Source organism: Phocoena phocoena, chromosome 3, assembly GCF_963924675.1.
Source record: "Phocoena phocoena chromosome 3, mPhoPho1.1, whole genome shotgun sequence".
Classification (NCBI taxonomy): domain Eukaryota; kingdom Metazoa; phylum Chordata; class Mammalia; order Artiodactyla; family Phocoenidae; genus Phocoena; species Phocoena phocoena.
The window spans coordinates 67,358,167-67,372,782 of NC_089221.1; the positions used below are offsets into that span (position 1 = coordinate 67,358,167).

The 14,616-nt window shown below is 36.3% G+C and overlaps 1 protein-coding gene across 2 annotated transcripts in view; it reads right to left on the minus strand.

Annotated features, from left to right (window-relative positions):
- The window catches only part of EDIL3 (EGF like repeats and discoidin domains 3), a 427,880-nt gene that overhangs the window by 105,815 nt on the left and 307,449 nt on the right, over window positions 1-14,616 (minus strand). For both annotated transcript variants that reach the window (XM_065874095.1, XM_065874094.1), the window contains one exon: window positions 13,716-13,900. In XM_065874095.1, coding sequence (XP_065730167.1) covers window positions 13,716-13,900 — 185 coding nt within the window. The remainder of the gene's footprint in view (window positions 1-13,715; window positions 13,901-14,616) is intronic.

Here is a 14,616-nt window from a genome sequence, read left to right on the forward strand (position 1 = left end):
TGTGTAAGTATGTCCCTTGCAATATTTGTGTGTGTAAGTATGTTCCTTGCAATATTTAATATAAGGGACACCCTTATATTAAACAGTAATTCATTATTTATTCTTAACTAAAAATTCTAGATTTTTTATTTGGCAACCTTAAATTAAAGAAAGTGCTATATATAGTTTCACTGGTAACTGATTCGTTCTGATTAATAAAATAATAGTAACACATTTTTATAGTAATTTTTAAGCACTTTACTATGTTAATTCATTTTGTCCTTAACACAACCCTATAAGATACTACTGTTACTATTTAGAAAATGAGACTGAGACACTAATGTGTAGAATCACTCTTCCATAGTCCCACAACTGGTTAGTGGCAGAGAAAGGGTCTGAACCCAGACAGTTCTGCTATAGAGTTTACCATCCGAACATTACAAAATACCTTTTCTTATCAAATATACCAATTAATTTAAAATTAACTCTATAAACTGCACATACATCAACAAGTTTTGAAAACATTATTCAACAGACTTTCAATAAGCACCTACTTTAAACAAGGCCTCTTTATGAGACAAAAACAGTAAACTTAATACTCTATCTTCACTGAACATATTTTACTCTCTTCAAATGTTACTTCAGAAATTGGTACTATCTCACAGTAATTGTTAGGAATATCTGTTATTTCACTACACATATCAAAGGACCAATTAACAAAAATCTGTGATAATTCCATAATAACTCCATAATTCCATACACTAGACCTTAATTCTATCTATCTATCTATCTATCTATCTACCTACCTACCTACCTACCTACCCACCCAGCTACTTTTCATAGCCAGAGGATACTAGAGATACAGAAACCAACACAGATCCTCTTTCTTGGATTTTAGATCTGGTTCTATGTGAGTATGCTCAATACAACCTATTTCCTATAGAATTAGGAGAAACTAAAGATTTGTTGTTGGATTCATTCGTTTAATAAAAGTCAGATCAATATAAGGCTGAAATGTTTGAATTTTGCCTACTGGTACAATGACATTTCCTTAATTTGAAGTATCTGATACTCTTCTCCTAAGGTGCAGTTAGATACACACTCAAATAATTTTCAATTCAACATATCTAAGCAAGTCCCATTAAAATGGTAGCCTCTAAATGAATATGTTTATCAGTCAAGCCATAAATTACCAATTCCTTTCTCTCCAATTTCACACAGTGCAAGAATCCCTCAATATATATCCAGAAATGTACATTTCTATGCCCATTCTAGACCTAAAAACATCAGAGTCTTTGGGAACGGCATTTGGGTATCCACATTTTCAGCCAGCTCACGCCAGCTGATTCTGAAGCAGGAGGTCTCTAAACCACACTTTGAGAAAATGACTTTGACACCAACATGCAAAAAGGTACAAGCAGCTGGTGGTGTGCATTTTCCCAGTGAGGGCGTTAAAGCTGCTTTATTTTTAGAATTTCCCCCATTTCCCATTACGGAGCTTTGAGGTGGGTGTAGAGACATACATATATATACTTAGTGTTACATTCTAAGTACTCTTAGATCCATTACCTTGGATATACAGCTCCTTCCATATCACCAGGCATATACCTAACAGAACAGATGGGTCCTGTGGTACTCATGAAGGACCATCAAACCCTACAGCTTTGGGATTAAAATCCATAGTGCTTCGCATGAAAGAAACAAAAGCTGAGCCTCATATAGTTGGTAGCATGTTGGGAGAAGGGAAAAAGGTGACTCAGAGTTTAACTGGAATGACAGTTATTCAATTACCCTTGCTTTTATTTTATTCATTTACTTTCAGCCCTCTTAACCATATTTGGATTTGTCAGCTATGTTGCCTATAAAATGGTAATAATAATCATTATACAATGCCACAATGATAATTAATACAATTTTGAATACAATCTACAAAATTTTATTTTAATTTTAAAACTACAGATATCATATAAATAGGTACTAATTAATAATTATTATAGGTAAATATCTCTTGATTTCTCTCATATCGGATAACCTTGGATAAAATGCTTTTTATCTGCTTTTAGCTTTCTCTATCAAAAGCCACTGAGCACGTAGAAGAGAAAATGTATGGGGCAACAGAAATCATATTCAAAGAGACTGCAGTCTCACTTCTTAAGTGAGGAAAACCTGCAAGGAACGTATCTGTAAAATAATGATGCGTTCACAGTTCTGAGCTTGCTTTGCTCAACAGATGGATGCTACAAAATGCCCATTGCATGTGTTTAGTGTCTTATTTTACTGTAAAACAGTAACTCTCCTAATATGAATTCTATATTAAAGTTTAATGCATGTCAGTTACAAAAGCTTCCATCATTGGAATGAAGAGAGAGACCTTTACACCATGAGCACAGAGAAACAAAGCCAAAGGGTATGAACATTTTCAGGAGGGCCAACTTTACAGTTTATTTAAAGATAAGTTCCAATGAAAATCTGTCATTTTAAATGAGAGGGAAACAGTTTTAGAGAAAATTATCAGATGCACTTTTCAACAAATGGGAGAAAATTTTTTTTACCACTTGAGTTGACAAACATTTGTGTGCTGTTGTGAACTTCTCTAGCTAATAAGCTCATTAGCTTACAGGAACTGTTTCTTAAGAGGCAAAACTGTTCACATATTACTTTCTGTGCTTAGAGTGGTCAATGTACAGAGCCCATTTTATTCATGACATGGGTTGACTATGCTTCAGGCACACCTGGGCTAACTTTAGCTTATGTGCAACATTCTTTCTGAAGAGGAAATGAAAATAATGCTTTGAAAGCACTTAGGCAATTTTAAATGCTTGGTTTGTACATATATGGACAGAAAATTGATGAAATTGTGATATTGAGTAGGTCTACCACAAAAAAATAGAAGAATGAAGTGAATTGGAAAACCATATTTCCAAATACACATATTTTGGGTTAGACTTCTTCCTACATGATGTCAGATGCAAACAGCCGTGAAAAATGGCACTCAAAGGAAAAGAGAGAGACCGGAATTTTGAGTCAAGTTCTGATCCTGACATGATTAAGTCATGTAACCTCTATAAATTGTTTTTCCCTATTTTAGGACAGAACACTTTACATAAATAATTATATGTCTCCAGATTATTATAAAGATACAGATTATTAGAAAAGCCTTTTGAAAACAACGAAGTGCTATAGAAATGCAAATTAATCAATACAGAATATTCTAAAGTGGTTTCTGGAGATGTTAAGGTAGTTATTTTTATTTAATTAATTTATTTAAATATATAGCTTATTTGTTTTTAAGATTTTTTGATGTGGACCATTTTTAAAGTCTTTATGGAATTTATTACAATACTGCTTCTGTTTTATGCTTTGGTTTTTTGGCTGTGAGGCATGTGGGATCTTAGCTCCCCGACCAGGCATCGAAGCTGCACCCCCAGCACTGGAAGGCCAAGTCTTAACCACTGGACCGCCCGGCAAGTCCCTTGGTAGTTATTTTTAAAAAGCACTCTGTGGCCAAATAAGTTTGAAAATCACCAAATAAAACAAATCTCTTTCCTATAGGATTCTTAAGCATTCTATGTTAATATTCATCTGAATCAGTAAGAACAGAGAAGAGGATATAGACTTTACTAAATACATTTCAGCATAGAATCTTTTTTTTTTTTTTTGTGGAGAACCTTATAGAAACTGTTTTTCAGGGTACATTTTGAAAAATGCTGATAAAAATGACCATTGGGGGAGAAAGGGAATCTAATTCGTTTTAAAGAACACACATCTTCAGGATGAAAGAGTGATTGATATACATTATCCTAATTTCATCAGTTCATAATCAGACTGAGAAAGAGAGGACCTTTTAGAAACTCTGGGTCTGTAGTCAGGGGGACTGGATTCCGCTGGTAGAACTATGTGAAGAAAAGATGCATCTGGAAAAATACAAATTTTGAATGCCAGGACCATGAGCTAAGAGAGCTAAGACTGAGGTCAGCTATGGCCCTGTGAGAGCCAGGGCAGGGCTGAAACTCCACAAAGATGAAAATGAGCCGATGATAAATAGGCAATGAGCCTTCAGAGGGTAGGCTGGAGCCCTAATGCAAGACCAAAGAGGAGATAAACCAAAGAACAAGGACCCAGGAAAGCTCAGATGAGAAGAGGGCACAAGGAGAGGGCAGTCAGATGTGCACCAGGTTTCGCAGGGAGTAGTGGGCAGGCCAAATGGAGGGAGCAGCATTGGATATCTAGACAGACCTGGGCAAGGAGCTTAAGTCATGAGTTAAGAAGTCAAAACTCTGGTTGGCCTTGATATTGAACCCACAATCTGTCCTGGCCAAGGAAATTGATATCTATTTTCCTCTGAAATATATACTAATTCCAGAAAGTGATTAAAATATATACTAATTCCAGAAAGTGATTAATTGGTAGGCAGCTATGTCCTTAGGCACATCATAAAGGATATGAGAGAATATTCTAACCAAAGGCTAATACGGAAATGGGCAAGGGTAGATGGACCTACAATTTCCAGTAGACATACTATGCCAAAGAAATACAATAGCAGCATAAAATGGAGACACAAGAAACTTAAAAGTCATTTCACTGAGCCATGTTTTCCTCACAGAAATGCTAATTTAATAGTGAAAGAGAAAATGAATGTAATATTTGCTATAAATAAATTTATTTTATGTCAACATTAGCTGGCAAATAAATACTTCACAAATGAAAGACACCTTACTCATAAATGTAAATGAAAACTGAACGACCTATTCATCATAGCACCACTGGCTTCGAAGAAAAAGTACAAAGATCTCTAGTATAAACCAAAGTAACCAGGCCAGGTGAGCTTAACTACAACCAAGGGTGTTGGGCAAAGAAGCGCTGTCGAAAATGTGGTGTGTGCACAAAGGACACACCATCGAGCTGTAGGAAGAAACCTAGAATTTTCATCATATTTCCTATTTGTTTTATCTTAAACCAAAAAAATAGATATTACATTTTCTAAATATTTAACTTGTGTGTGTTCAATGTTTAACACCATAAGGGGTATACAATTTTTACAGTGTAGAAGCACAGATTTAGAGGGCAAGCTAGATCCAAAGAGGTACCAGAAGCTCTCCTTCAAGAAAGGTATGGCCAGAGATATGCTATGCACTGGACCCTGGAAGAGCTTCCTAATCCAACAAACATTCCCTGAAAAAAGGAATCCCCTCACTCACTAAATGGTTTACAAAATACTGTGGTAAAAATCATTGCGTGAGTTTCCTGGTGTATTGAGCTCCCCCAGTACTGCTGACTGGCTGTGCAATCTTTAGCAAATCTCTCTGACTCTCTGTAGCCTCCTAAAACAGAAATAACAGTCACTGAGAGGGCTGCTTTAAAGACAAAATGAGATCACTGATTAAAGCTGATTCCCATTTTATTTGAAAGCCTTCACAAATGCTCATCTTACTTGAAACAGTATTCCCAAGCTCTAAATTTTACTCATTGGCATATTTTCAGTTCATATTTTTAGAGGGCAATGATTACTATTCTTATAACTATATTTTGTTACTATAAAGATAGCTAATATGCCACAAATTAAAATTTATTTGCATACAAAGGAATCAGAAGTCATTCAGTTTTCATTATCATAAAAACACGAACGGGCCTGCTGTGCACATACAATTCTCTTAAATCCTGCTGTTCAGTTTTTCAGTGGTTTCAAATATGGCTTCTAAGTAGAAGCATCCAGCTTCCCACATTCCTGTTTATTGCTTTTGGAATGTTGAATCCATAACAGTTAGGGCATCAGTAATCACACCTGCAGGTGGACACAATGCCGAATCTATCTTTCAATTCCTTGCACGTGGTATTGTATTTTGTTATAAGAGGGGTTGCAAAATATTTATTTGAATTAAAAAATTATGAAGCCATTTAAAATAACCTCCGAACCACAAAGCTTCCATCCAATTTTCATGTACCATCGGGGCTTGCCTTCCAAAACTGCACCCTGCACTCAATCTGATCTACTCCTTCCTCTGCCACCAGAACTATTGCTTTGTGTATTTTTCATGATGTGCTATATGTAAATGCTAATGTATTAATACTTCATAATGGCTTGATAGGTCTCATTGCCTCGTCTTAGGGAATTCTTTTCTTTCAACTGTTTAAAGAGAGATATAAAACAAAGAAATGACTCAAAATGAGAATGGGTGGAAAGGTAGGGGAAAATTTTTGGGTATTGAGTAGATATAATATGCAGAATATAAAAGTTAACTTTTTTAAAGGTTAATTTTAAGATTATACGGCTATACCATAACACTAATTAAATTATACGATGTTGTTAACTTCACCAGAAATTATCTGGTAGGTTTGGTAATTTTCTGACTACTTTGGATTTGGCCAATCATCATTTAGATACTAGAATCTTAGTGGTGTGAGAGTTTTTTAAAAGGGAAGGTTGCCTGAGAGGTTATCTTTTTTGTAATAGCTACATTTTAGAAAAAGAGCAAAAACTGATCCCAGAGTATTGCTGTGATTTGTCAGCCTTCAAAACCAGATTTTTGGAGTTCGAACTATGCCCTCAGTACAGCTACACTGATGTTTATGGCACTTTTCTTTGCTCTCTAAGTATTTTCTGTATAAGTATCCTACTCAATTGTGTTTTGCTCATTAAAAGTTTTTTTCCTAATGGATCATGGAGATTTCCTTTGATATTATAAAATTATAAAAAAATTTAAAGATGAATTCATAATCCAAGCAAAGTATAGACCTCCTTTGATTCATTTCATACACTCCAAAATATATTACCACTTATGAAAGATGGAAGATGTTTTACAATCCTGCATAAATTGTTTCATTATTTGATCTCTTGTAGATCTGCTTTATAACTGAAACCTTTGTGCAGGCTTACTGTTTACTAGATATGAAAGACTGAAATAGTGAATTGGAAATCAGAATATTCCTTCATATTGCCAAATGTTTCCCAGTGGCTTAGAGGTCCCTTGATCCTCAAAAACCTTTCCTTTAACCCTTCTGTAAATAAATTGTCCAGAGAGCAAGGGAAGTTAATGGTTTTAAAGAAGTTATAAAATTTATGGCTAGAATACTCCCTTTTAAAAATCCGAAATGGACTAAATTAAACAAGGCTTATTTAATTTGAAAACCTAAATTCAATTGCCTCCTTACACATTTCCACAAAATTAGTACTGAAACGAAGCTGTGTAGGGTTAGCTGCAATTTTGACAAAGGTCAGCATTAAAATGTGCAGTCTAACAACTCTATTAATGCTACTAATTTGGCTGAAATACTACGCAGACTACCTTAAATTAGCAAATGTCCCGTGAAATAGACCAAAAGGTCATTTCCTAAGTGACACTCTGACATTTTTCATCCTATTAGTCATTTATATTATGCTACCCTTTATGAAATCTGAAAAAAATTTTCATAGATTCAATTATGGATGATGAATTATCCATTTTATATAGTCACCACCAATAAATAGGGCAATAAGTACATACACAGTGTATTCACTAGAAGAGAATTTATGATGTCTTATTTAAAACAAGTTTTTAATCAATCCAAGTTAATTCGTAGAGTGTTCTTTGTTTAGATGCATCTACTGTAGCACAATATTTCTTCACAATTTATAAGATTATCATCAGTAATGTCCCTACTCCTGATAGAATGTCACTAAACATCTCAACCTCATGCTGAATTTTAATCAGTTTGTATAATCTGAGCATAAATAAAAAGGCATTTACTCAATCTGTTGCAAAGGCCCTGAAAATGAACATTAAAAGCACACAGACATTCTAAGAAGAACATGATTTCATGATTGCCAAATGACATAATGTTCATTTTAAATTATTAATAATATTATTATTACTCTCAGGTAAAGAATCTGAAAAACAACTGATGCTGCCTAGGTAAAAATATTTAAAATTTTTGTTTGCCAATGCAAATTTATGTAATCTGTCAACATTGCTCACAGTATGCAACTGATCTAATGATATATTACTTTATATTTCATAGTTTTATTGGTAATTTCCTTTTGGAAGAAGCAAAAATATGTATGCATATCTTCATTCTTGGTCATAATTGGTGGTGGCAGATGATGCTCTCCTGAGTTTTCAGAAGCCACCAGAAACAGAAAGAAGGGAACTACTTGTTGCTGGGTACCCACTATGTGCTTCCTCGGTTCTGTCATTTGTTTTATTTAATCCACCTTAAAACCCAACAAAATTTCTGGGTTTTTGTTTAGAAACTAACCACAGGAGATAATAATAGTTTGCTTCTAAAAGATCTCTGTAAATTAAATGTCACTAATTTTATAACAGGGTTTAAAATCTAGTCCAACCATGTGTTAGGAATGTGCAACTCTGAGTTAGGAATGACTGCCTTATTACGTTTCAACTTAGGTGTAGGTAAGACTTCTTGAAAGGCAGGAACTACAATTCAACCTTTGTAGGCTTTTGGAAAACACATTGATAGAACTTCTTGCTCAAAGTTTAAGAGACCATCAAACATATCAAGTGACGGAACAACAGTTTTTCAGAGGTCTGAGAAATGCCTCTCGCTTACGAATGCCTGTGGACTTAACACATTTTTGCCATCTTCATATAGGAATAGCATAATGATTTCATGATTAACAATAGCTCAAGGAAACTAATCAGTTAGGTAAGATCACTCCTAAAAAAACTCACAAGAACATTTCCTTAAGAAACTTCTGAGATTTTGACCTTAGAGAAAAGAGTGGAAGAAACATTAGAGGAATAATAAGAATAAAATGTTAAAGTGATATTTGAATACATAAGAATTCCTTAAAAGAATGCATAAAGATTCCTTAAAATGTATCACAATTGGGTAAAGGATTTTTTTTTTTTGGTTTCATTTTCAACAATCGTATTTCCAGATACTATATGATCGGGTTTTGGAAAAAACTATCAAACTGAAATAAAATTCTCATTATTAAAGAGTTACGTGTATAGTTGCATATAAAAGAAATTTTTTTTTTTTTTTTTTTTTTTTTTTGAGGTACGCAGGCCTCTCACTGCCGTGGCCTCTCCCGTTGCGGGGCACAGGCTCCAGACGCGCAGGATCAGCGGCCATGGCTCACGGGGCCCAGCGGCTCTGCGGCATGTGGGATCTTCCCGGACCGGGGCACGAACCCGTGTTCCCTGCATCGGCAGGCGGACTCTCAACCACTGCGCCACCAGGGAAGCCCATATAAAAGAAATTTCTTAAAAAATAATTAGTAGGAGACCGATAAGGAAGAAAAAGGATTTAAATGGCAGCCATGCTATTTCTCAGAACTGATGCATTTTAGTTAAGATCACAGCCAAAATTTATAAGTTCAGAAGGCTTAAATAAGGATAAAAATTGATTCTATACCAAAAATTAAAAACAAATCACCCTATAAATTATCTATGAAAATATTAATCTTATTTTCAACAAAGATACTAACAAGTGTAACAATGTACAGTTGAACAGATTCTACTCTCTTGAGGAGAAAACACTAAAAACTGTCAATTCTGGAGCATTTTCTTACATGATGTCAAAAACGAAAAAATGCAAATAAATAAAGATGTCAATTCACCTTGCCTTGGAGATTCTGAATATGTTTTGACACAACAAAAAATAGACATATACTACGAACAACTGGTCCTTGAATTGACAGAAAATCTGTCACCAACAGAATGAATCAATTTCAGCATGCAAGTGACTAAGAAGACAGATGAAAAGTCATCTTAAAAAAAGTGATGGGGGGGGCTTCCCTGGTGGCACAGTGGTTGAGAGTCCACCTGCCAATGCAGGGAACACAGGTTCGTGCCCCGGTCCGGGAGGATCCCACATGCCGCAGAGCGGCTGGGCCCGTGAGCCATGGCCGCTTAGCCTGCGCGTCCGGAGCCTGTGCTCCGCAACGGGAGACGCCACAACAGTGAGAGGCCCGTGTACCGCAAAAAGAAAAAAAAAAAAAAAGTGATGGAGCCTTCCCTGGTGGCACAGTGGTTGAGAGTCCGCCTGCCGATGCAGGGGACACGGGTTCGAGCCCTGGTCTGGGAAGATCCCACATGCCGTGGAGCAACTAGGCCCGTGAGCCACAACTACTGAGCCTGCACGTCTGGAGCCTGTGCTCCACAACAAGAGAGGCCGTGATAGTGAGTGGCCCGTGCACCGCCATGAAGAGTGGCCCCCACTCGCCACAACTAGAGAAAGCCCTCGCACAGAAATGAAGGCCCAACACAGCCAAAAATAAATAAATTAGAAAAAAAAAAAGTGATGGATGAAGGTTTGCATTGAACATTACACCCTGATTCATGTAAAAATACTTGTTTTATTTTGATCTTTCTAAAGAAATTTGCCATTGGCAATACCGTTATGTGGGTATTTCTAGAGTCTACAAGCCTGAGTTACTTATGGGGTGTAAAATATTTTGTCTTATTCCACATGGCATTATGATTCACAAATAATGTTAGCCACACCCAGCTAATCTGAGATATGACTGAAATGTTTTCAATTCTAAAAATATTATACAGCAACAAAGAACAAGTTTAACTTCACCATTCAAGTCTAACAAACGGAAAGGATATTTTCCCTGGTTTCTTCTAATTAAGAACTTGAAAAGTTCATAAAGCCTATCAATTATGAAAATTTAGTTCCTTTATTAAAAAGGCCAGACCTTTAATATGAAATTTTAGATTTCTTTTTCAAATATTACTTAAAATTTTGAGGATATTAGCAGTTGATCTCTTAAATTGGGGAGGAAATTATATGCATTTTAGGCCCAAATCACTAAATTGAATAGTACTTTGATCGATTCACTCATTCTTTCATTCAACGGTACTTATTGTGGGAATGTAAATTGGTACAGCCACTATGGAAAACAGTATGGAGGTACCCTAAAAAACTAAACTGACAGTTACCCTATGATCCTGCAATCCTACTCCTGGGCATATATCTGGAGAAAACTATAATTCGAAAAGATACATGCACCACAATGTTCACTGCAGCACTATTTACAATAGCCAAGATATGGAAACAACCTAAATGTCTATCGTCCGATGAATGGATTAACAAGATGTGGTACATACATACAATGGAAAATAGCCATAAAGCATGAAGTAATGCTATTTGCAGCAACATGTATGGACATAGAGGTTATCATATTAAGTGAAGTAAGCCAGACACAGAAAGACAAATATCATATGATGTCGTTTATATATGGAATCTAGAACAAAGACAAAGATACAAATGAACTTATTTACAAAACAGAAATAGACCCACAGACATAGAAAACAAACCTGTGGTTACCAAAGAGGAAAGGGATGGGGGAGGGATAAATTAGGAGGTTGGAATTAATATATACACGCTACTATATATAAAATAGATAACCAACAAGGACCTACTATATAGCACAGGGAACTATATTCATTACTTTATAATAACCTATAAGGGAAAATAATCTGAAAAAGAATATATATATATATATATGTTCACTGTGCTGTAGACATGAACCTAGCACAATATTGTAAATCAACTATACTTCAGTAAAACAAAAACAGTACTTATTGAATGCCTACCACATGTCAGGTATTGTGACAGGTATTTAGTTAGGTACTGGACAACAGACTGAGAAAGTAGAAAAAGGCAAATGTGGTTCCATCCCTCCTGGAGCAAATAATGTAGCATGAAGACACAACTTCCAATAGAGTGTGATAATGTGACAGTGAGAGAATTACAGGGGACACAGTAGTATCCAGAAGAGAACTTAAGCCAGATTTAGTGTGGGATGGAGCTGACAGCAAATCCTTCCCAGAGGCAAGTGCATCTAAACTATAGTTGAAGGATTTAACCAACAGAAGGTTGGGGATGCTCTGGGCAGAGGTGCTCTCCCCATTCTTTTCCTCTAGGAAGAGCACATTTATAACGGAAGGGGAAGAGAGAGGTAATGTATGGTTTGAGAAACTGAAGCAAATTTAGAAGTGTGGTAAGAGGTGAATTGAGGCCAAATCACGCCAAGATTTTGAGGCTATCTTAAGGAAGCTGCACTTGATTCTGAGGCTGATGGGGAACAACTGAAGGGTTTAAATAAAGGAGTAAAAGAATCACATCTACATTTTAGGGGAAAAAAAAAATCACACAGGTTACAATTTGGGAAACAGGTTTTTAGAGAGTCAGACCAGAAACCAGAAGGCTGGTTAGGAGGCGTCTGCAAAAACCAAGGTGAAAGAGGGTGGCAGACCAGATGCTGGAAGTGGCAGTGGGGATGGTGAGAAGAGAAAGAATTTTAGAGAAGTTGAATCCTTTTTTCAGTAGTTGAAATAAATAGTACTCACTAAATTGGCTAATGTGAGTGTGTGGAGTTGGTGAAAATGAGGTTGTCAGGAAGATAACAGGCAGAGGAAGGGTGGCCTGGAGGACAGTGGGAAGCAGCGGCTAGAAGGATGAAGAAAAACAAAGTGTGGTGTCCTGCAAACCAAATAAAAGGAATGGTTTATGAAACAGGTAGTGTCTTAGGAGCAAGAATAGTGTGTTGCTCACTCATGTGCCATCGCTATTTATCATGGTATGTGACGCTTCAGAGGTGTATCACAAACATTTGTCAAATGAATGATTTAATTTAGTAGTACTGCTACATATAGGCAAGGACATGAGGCTGGGTTCTGGGATGAGAAATATGTCCTGTATTACATATATATATATATATATATATGTGTGTGTGTATAAAGCCTACCTTCAAAAAGTTCACAGAACAGTAAAAGGAGAAAGACATAATTAACCATTATGTATGGTAATGAAAGAACTAAATAAAGCTTCAGATCAATAAAGATCCAGGTAGAATGCCAGGGGACAGTAAAGAAAAAAAGTGAATATTTCTGTAAGAATAGGGAAAACTAGGGTCAAGAAAGAAGAGACTATTGGAAATTTCAGGTGACTTGGTAAGAACAGTTTTACATGTGGCAAATCTGGTTTGATGAGGGGTGATGTTTGCTATTGTAATTGTTTTCATGATTTCCAGAAATACAATGAATTACCACAGTTTTGAAACTCATACATGCAGCATAAAAATCAATAAGAGGAGAACACATCTTTCAAATAAAATGACCTCATTATAGAATTAAGCTGTCTTACTTTTCTTTGCTACAGAAGACATTATTAACAAATTTGTTCATACTTAAAAGTACTCCACAAATAAGTGCGCTTCAGGAAGGTTATTTTAAGAAGCACTGACTATAATCTTACCTCATTTGCAATGGTAAACAGACCGCAATGTCTATGCTTTCCTTCTTCAAGCAAAGCTTTCTTATGAGAATGTAATCAAATTGCTCCATTGCTTAGCAACCACAGATAAAAAGCTAATAAGTCATGAGTCATGATTCTATGGGAACAATCTGCTGGTCAGTGGCATGATTTCAAGGCGGTTTGGATTCCTGCTGTGATGCTTTCAAACCAATATTGACACAAAGCATTAGAACAGATGAGAGTTAAAATGCAAATCCTCTCATAATCAATCAAATTGACCTATACATAGTGTGATTTGGTCCACCCTGCTGCATCAGTCTGACAGTAGCATCTATAAATCAACATCAGAGTAAAAACAGAACATGAAAACGGATTCATAAGGAATTTTTGTTTTACCCATTTAGTTAAGCCACAGAGGAAGGCGCACTTAAACTAGTATGAAGATAAGGACTCTGATATTTATCTAACCAGCAGGAAATCTTCTAAGGAAGAGGAGAAGTGGATAGTGAGACATTTTTAGAAAATATTACCTGTAACCATTGTGACTGGTCATTGTGGCCGGAGGTCCAGGCATTCACTTTGCCCTGCTTGTCCAGCCGAGCTTTCCTTGGTTCCCAAGTGAACATGTCCATATTGAGAGTTCTGAAGACGCTGGAAGCAGTGATCTGATAGTCCTGTATATGTCCTGATTTCATCCCCAGAGGCTCAGAACAGCCTGGAAGAAAATGAGAAGGGCTCTATGAGAAAAATAATTTATCATGCTGGGAAGTTTTCTGCATTCATTTTGGAGAGGCAAGAGAAGATTAAGCATAATGCTATTCATTCCCCCAAAGAGAGAGCATCTAAATTCAAAAAAAGGCTATAATCAGAAATAAATCGGGAACAAAATCGAAAAACAAGATAACCAATTCAAGCTATTTTGTCTGAATATATTTTGGAAAAATTGAAAACAAGACAGACAATTCAAACTACTTTTCTGTGATAGATGATTTTGCAAAATGAAAGCAATGCTGGAATGCTCTCTCCTGTCTTATTACTGATAACCTCATGACGGTTTCCCGGTTTTCAACAGTTTCATTTTGTCTTTAAAAATGGAACATTTTCTCAGAAAGGATATCTGGTTTTATTTGTTTTCATAATACTGAAAATGAAAATTCCCTCAGTACAAAGTCATTTTCACAAACTGCTCCAATGGTATACCCTAAACTGGACAGCATTTGTTTTCCAAGAAACCTGTTAATCATTATCACTGATTCTTTTTTTTTTTTTTTTTTGCGGTACGCGGGCCTCTCACCGCTGTGGCCTCTCCCGTTGCGGAGCACAGGCTCCAGACGCGCAGGCTCAGTGGCCATGGCTCACGGGCCCAGCCGCTCCGCGGCATGTGGGAACCTCCCAGACCGGGGCACGAACCCGCGTCCCCTGCATCGGCAG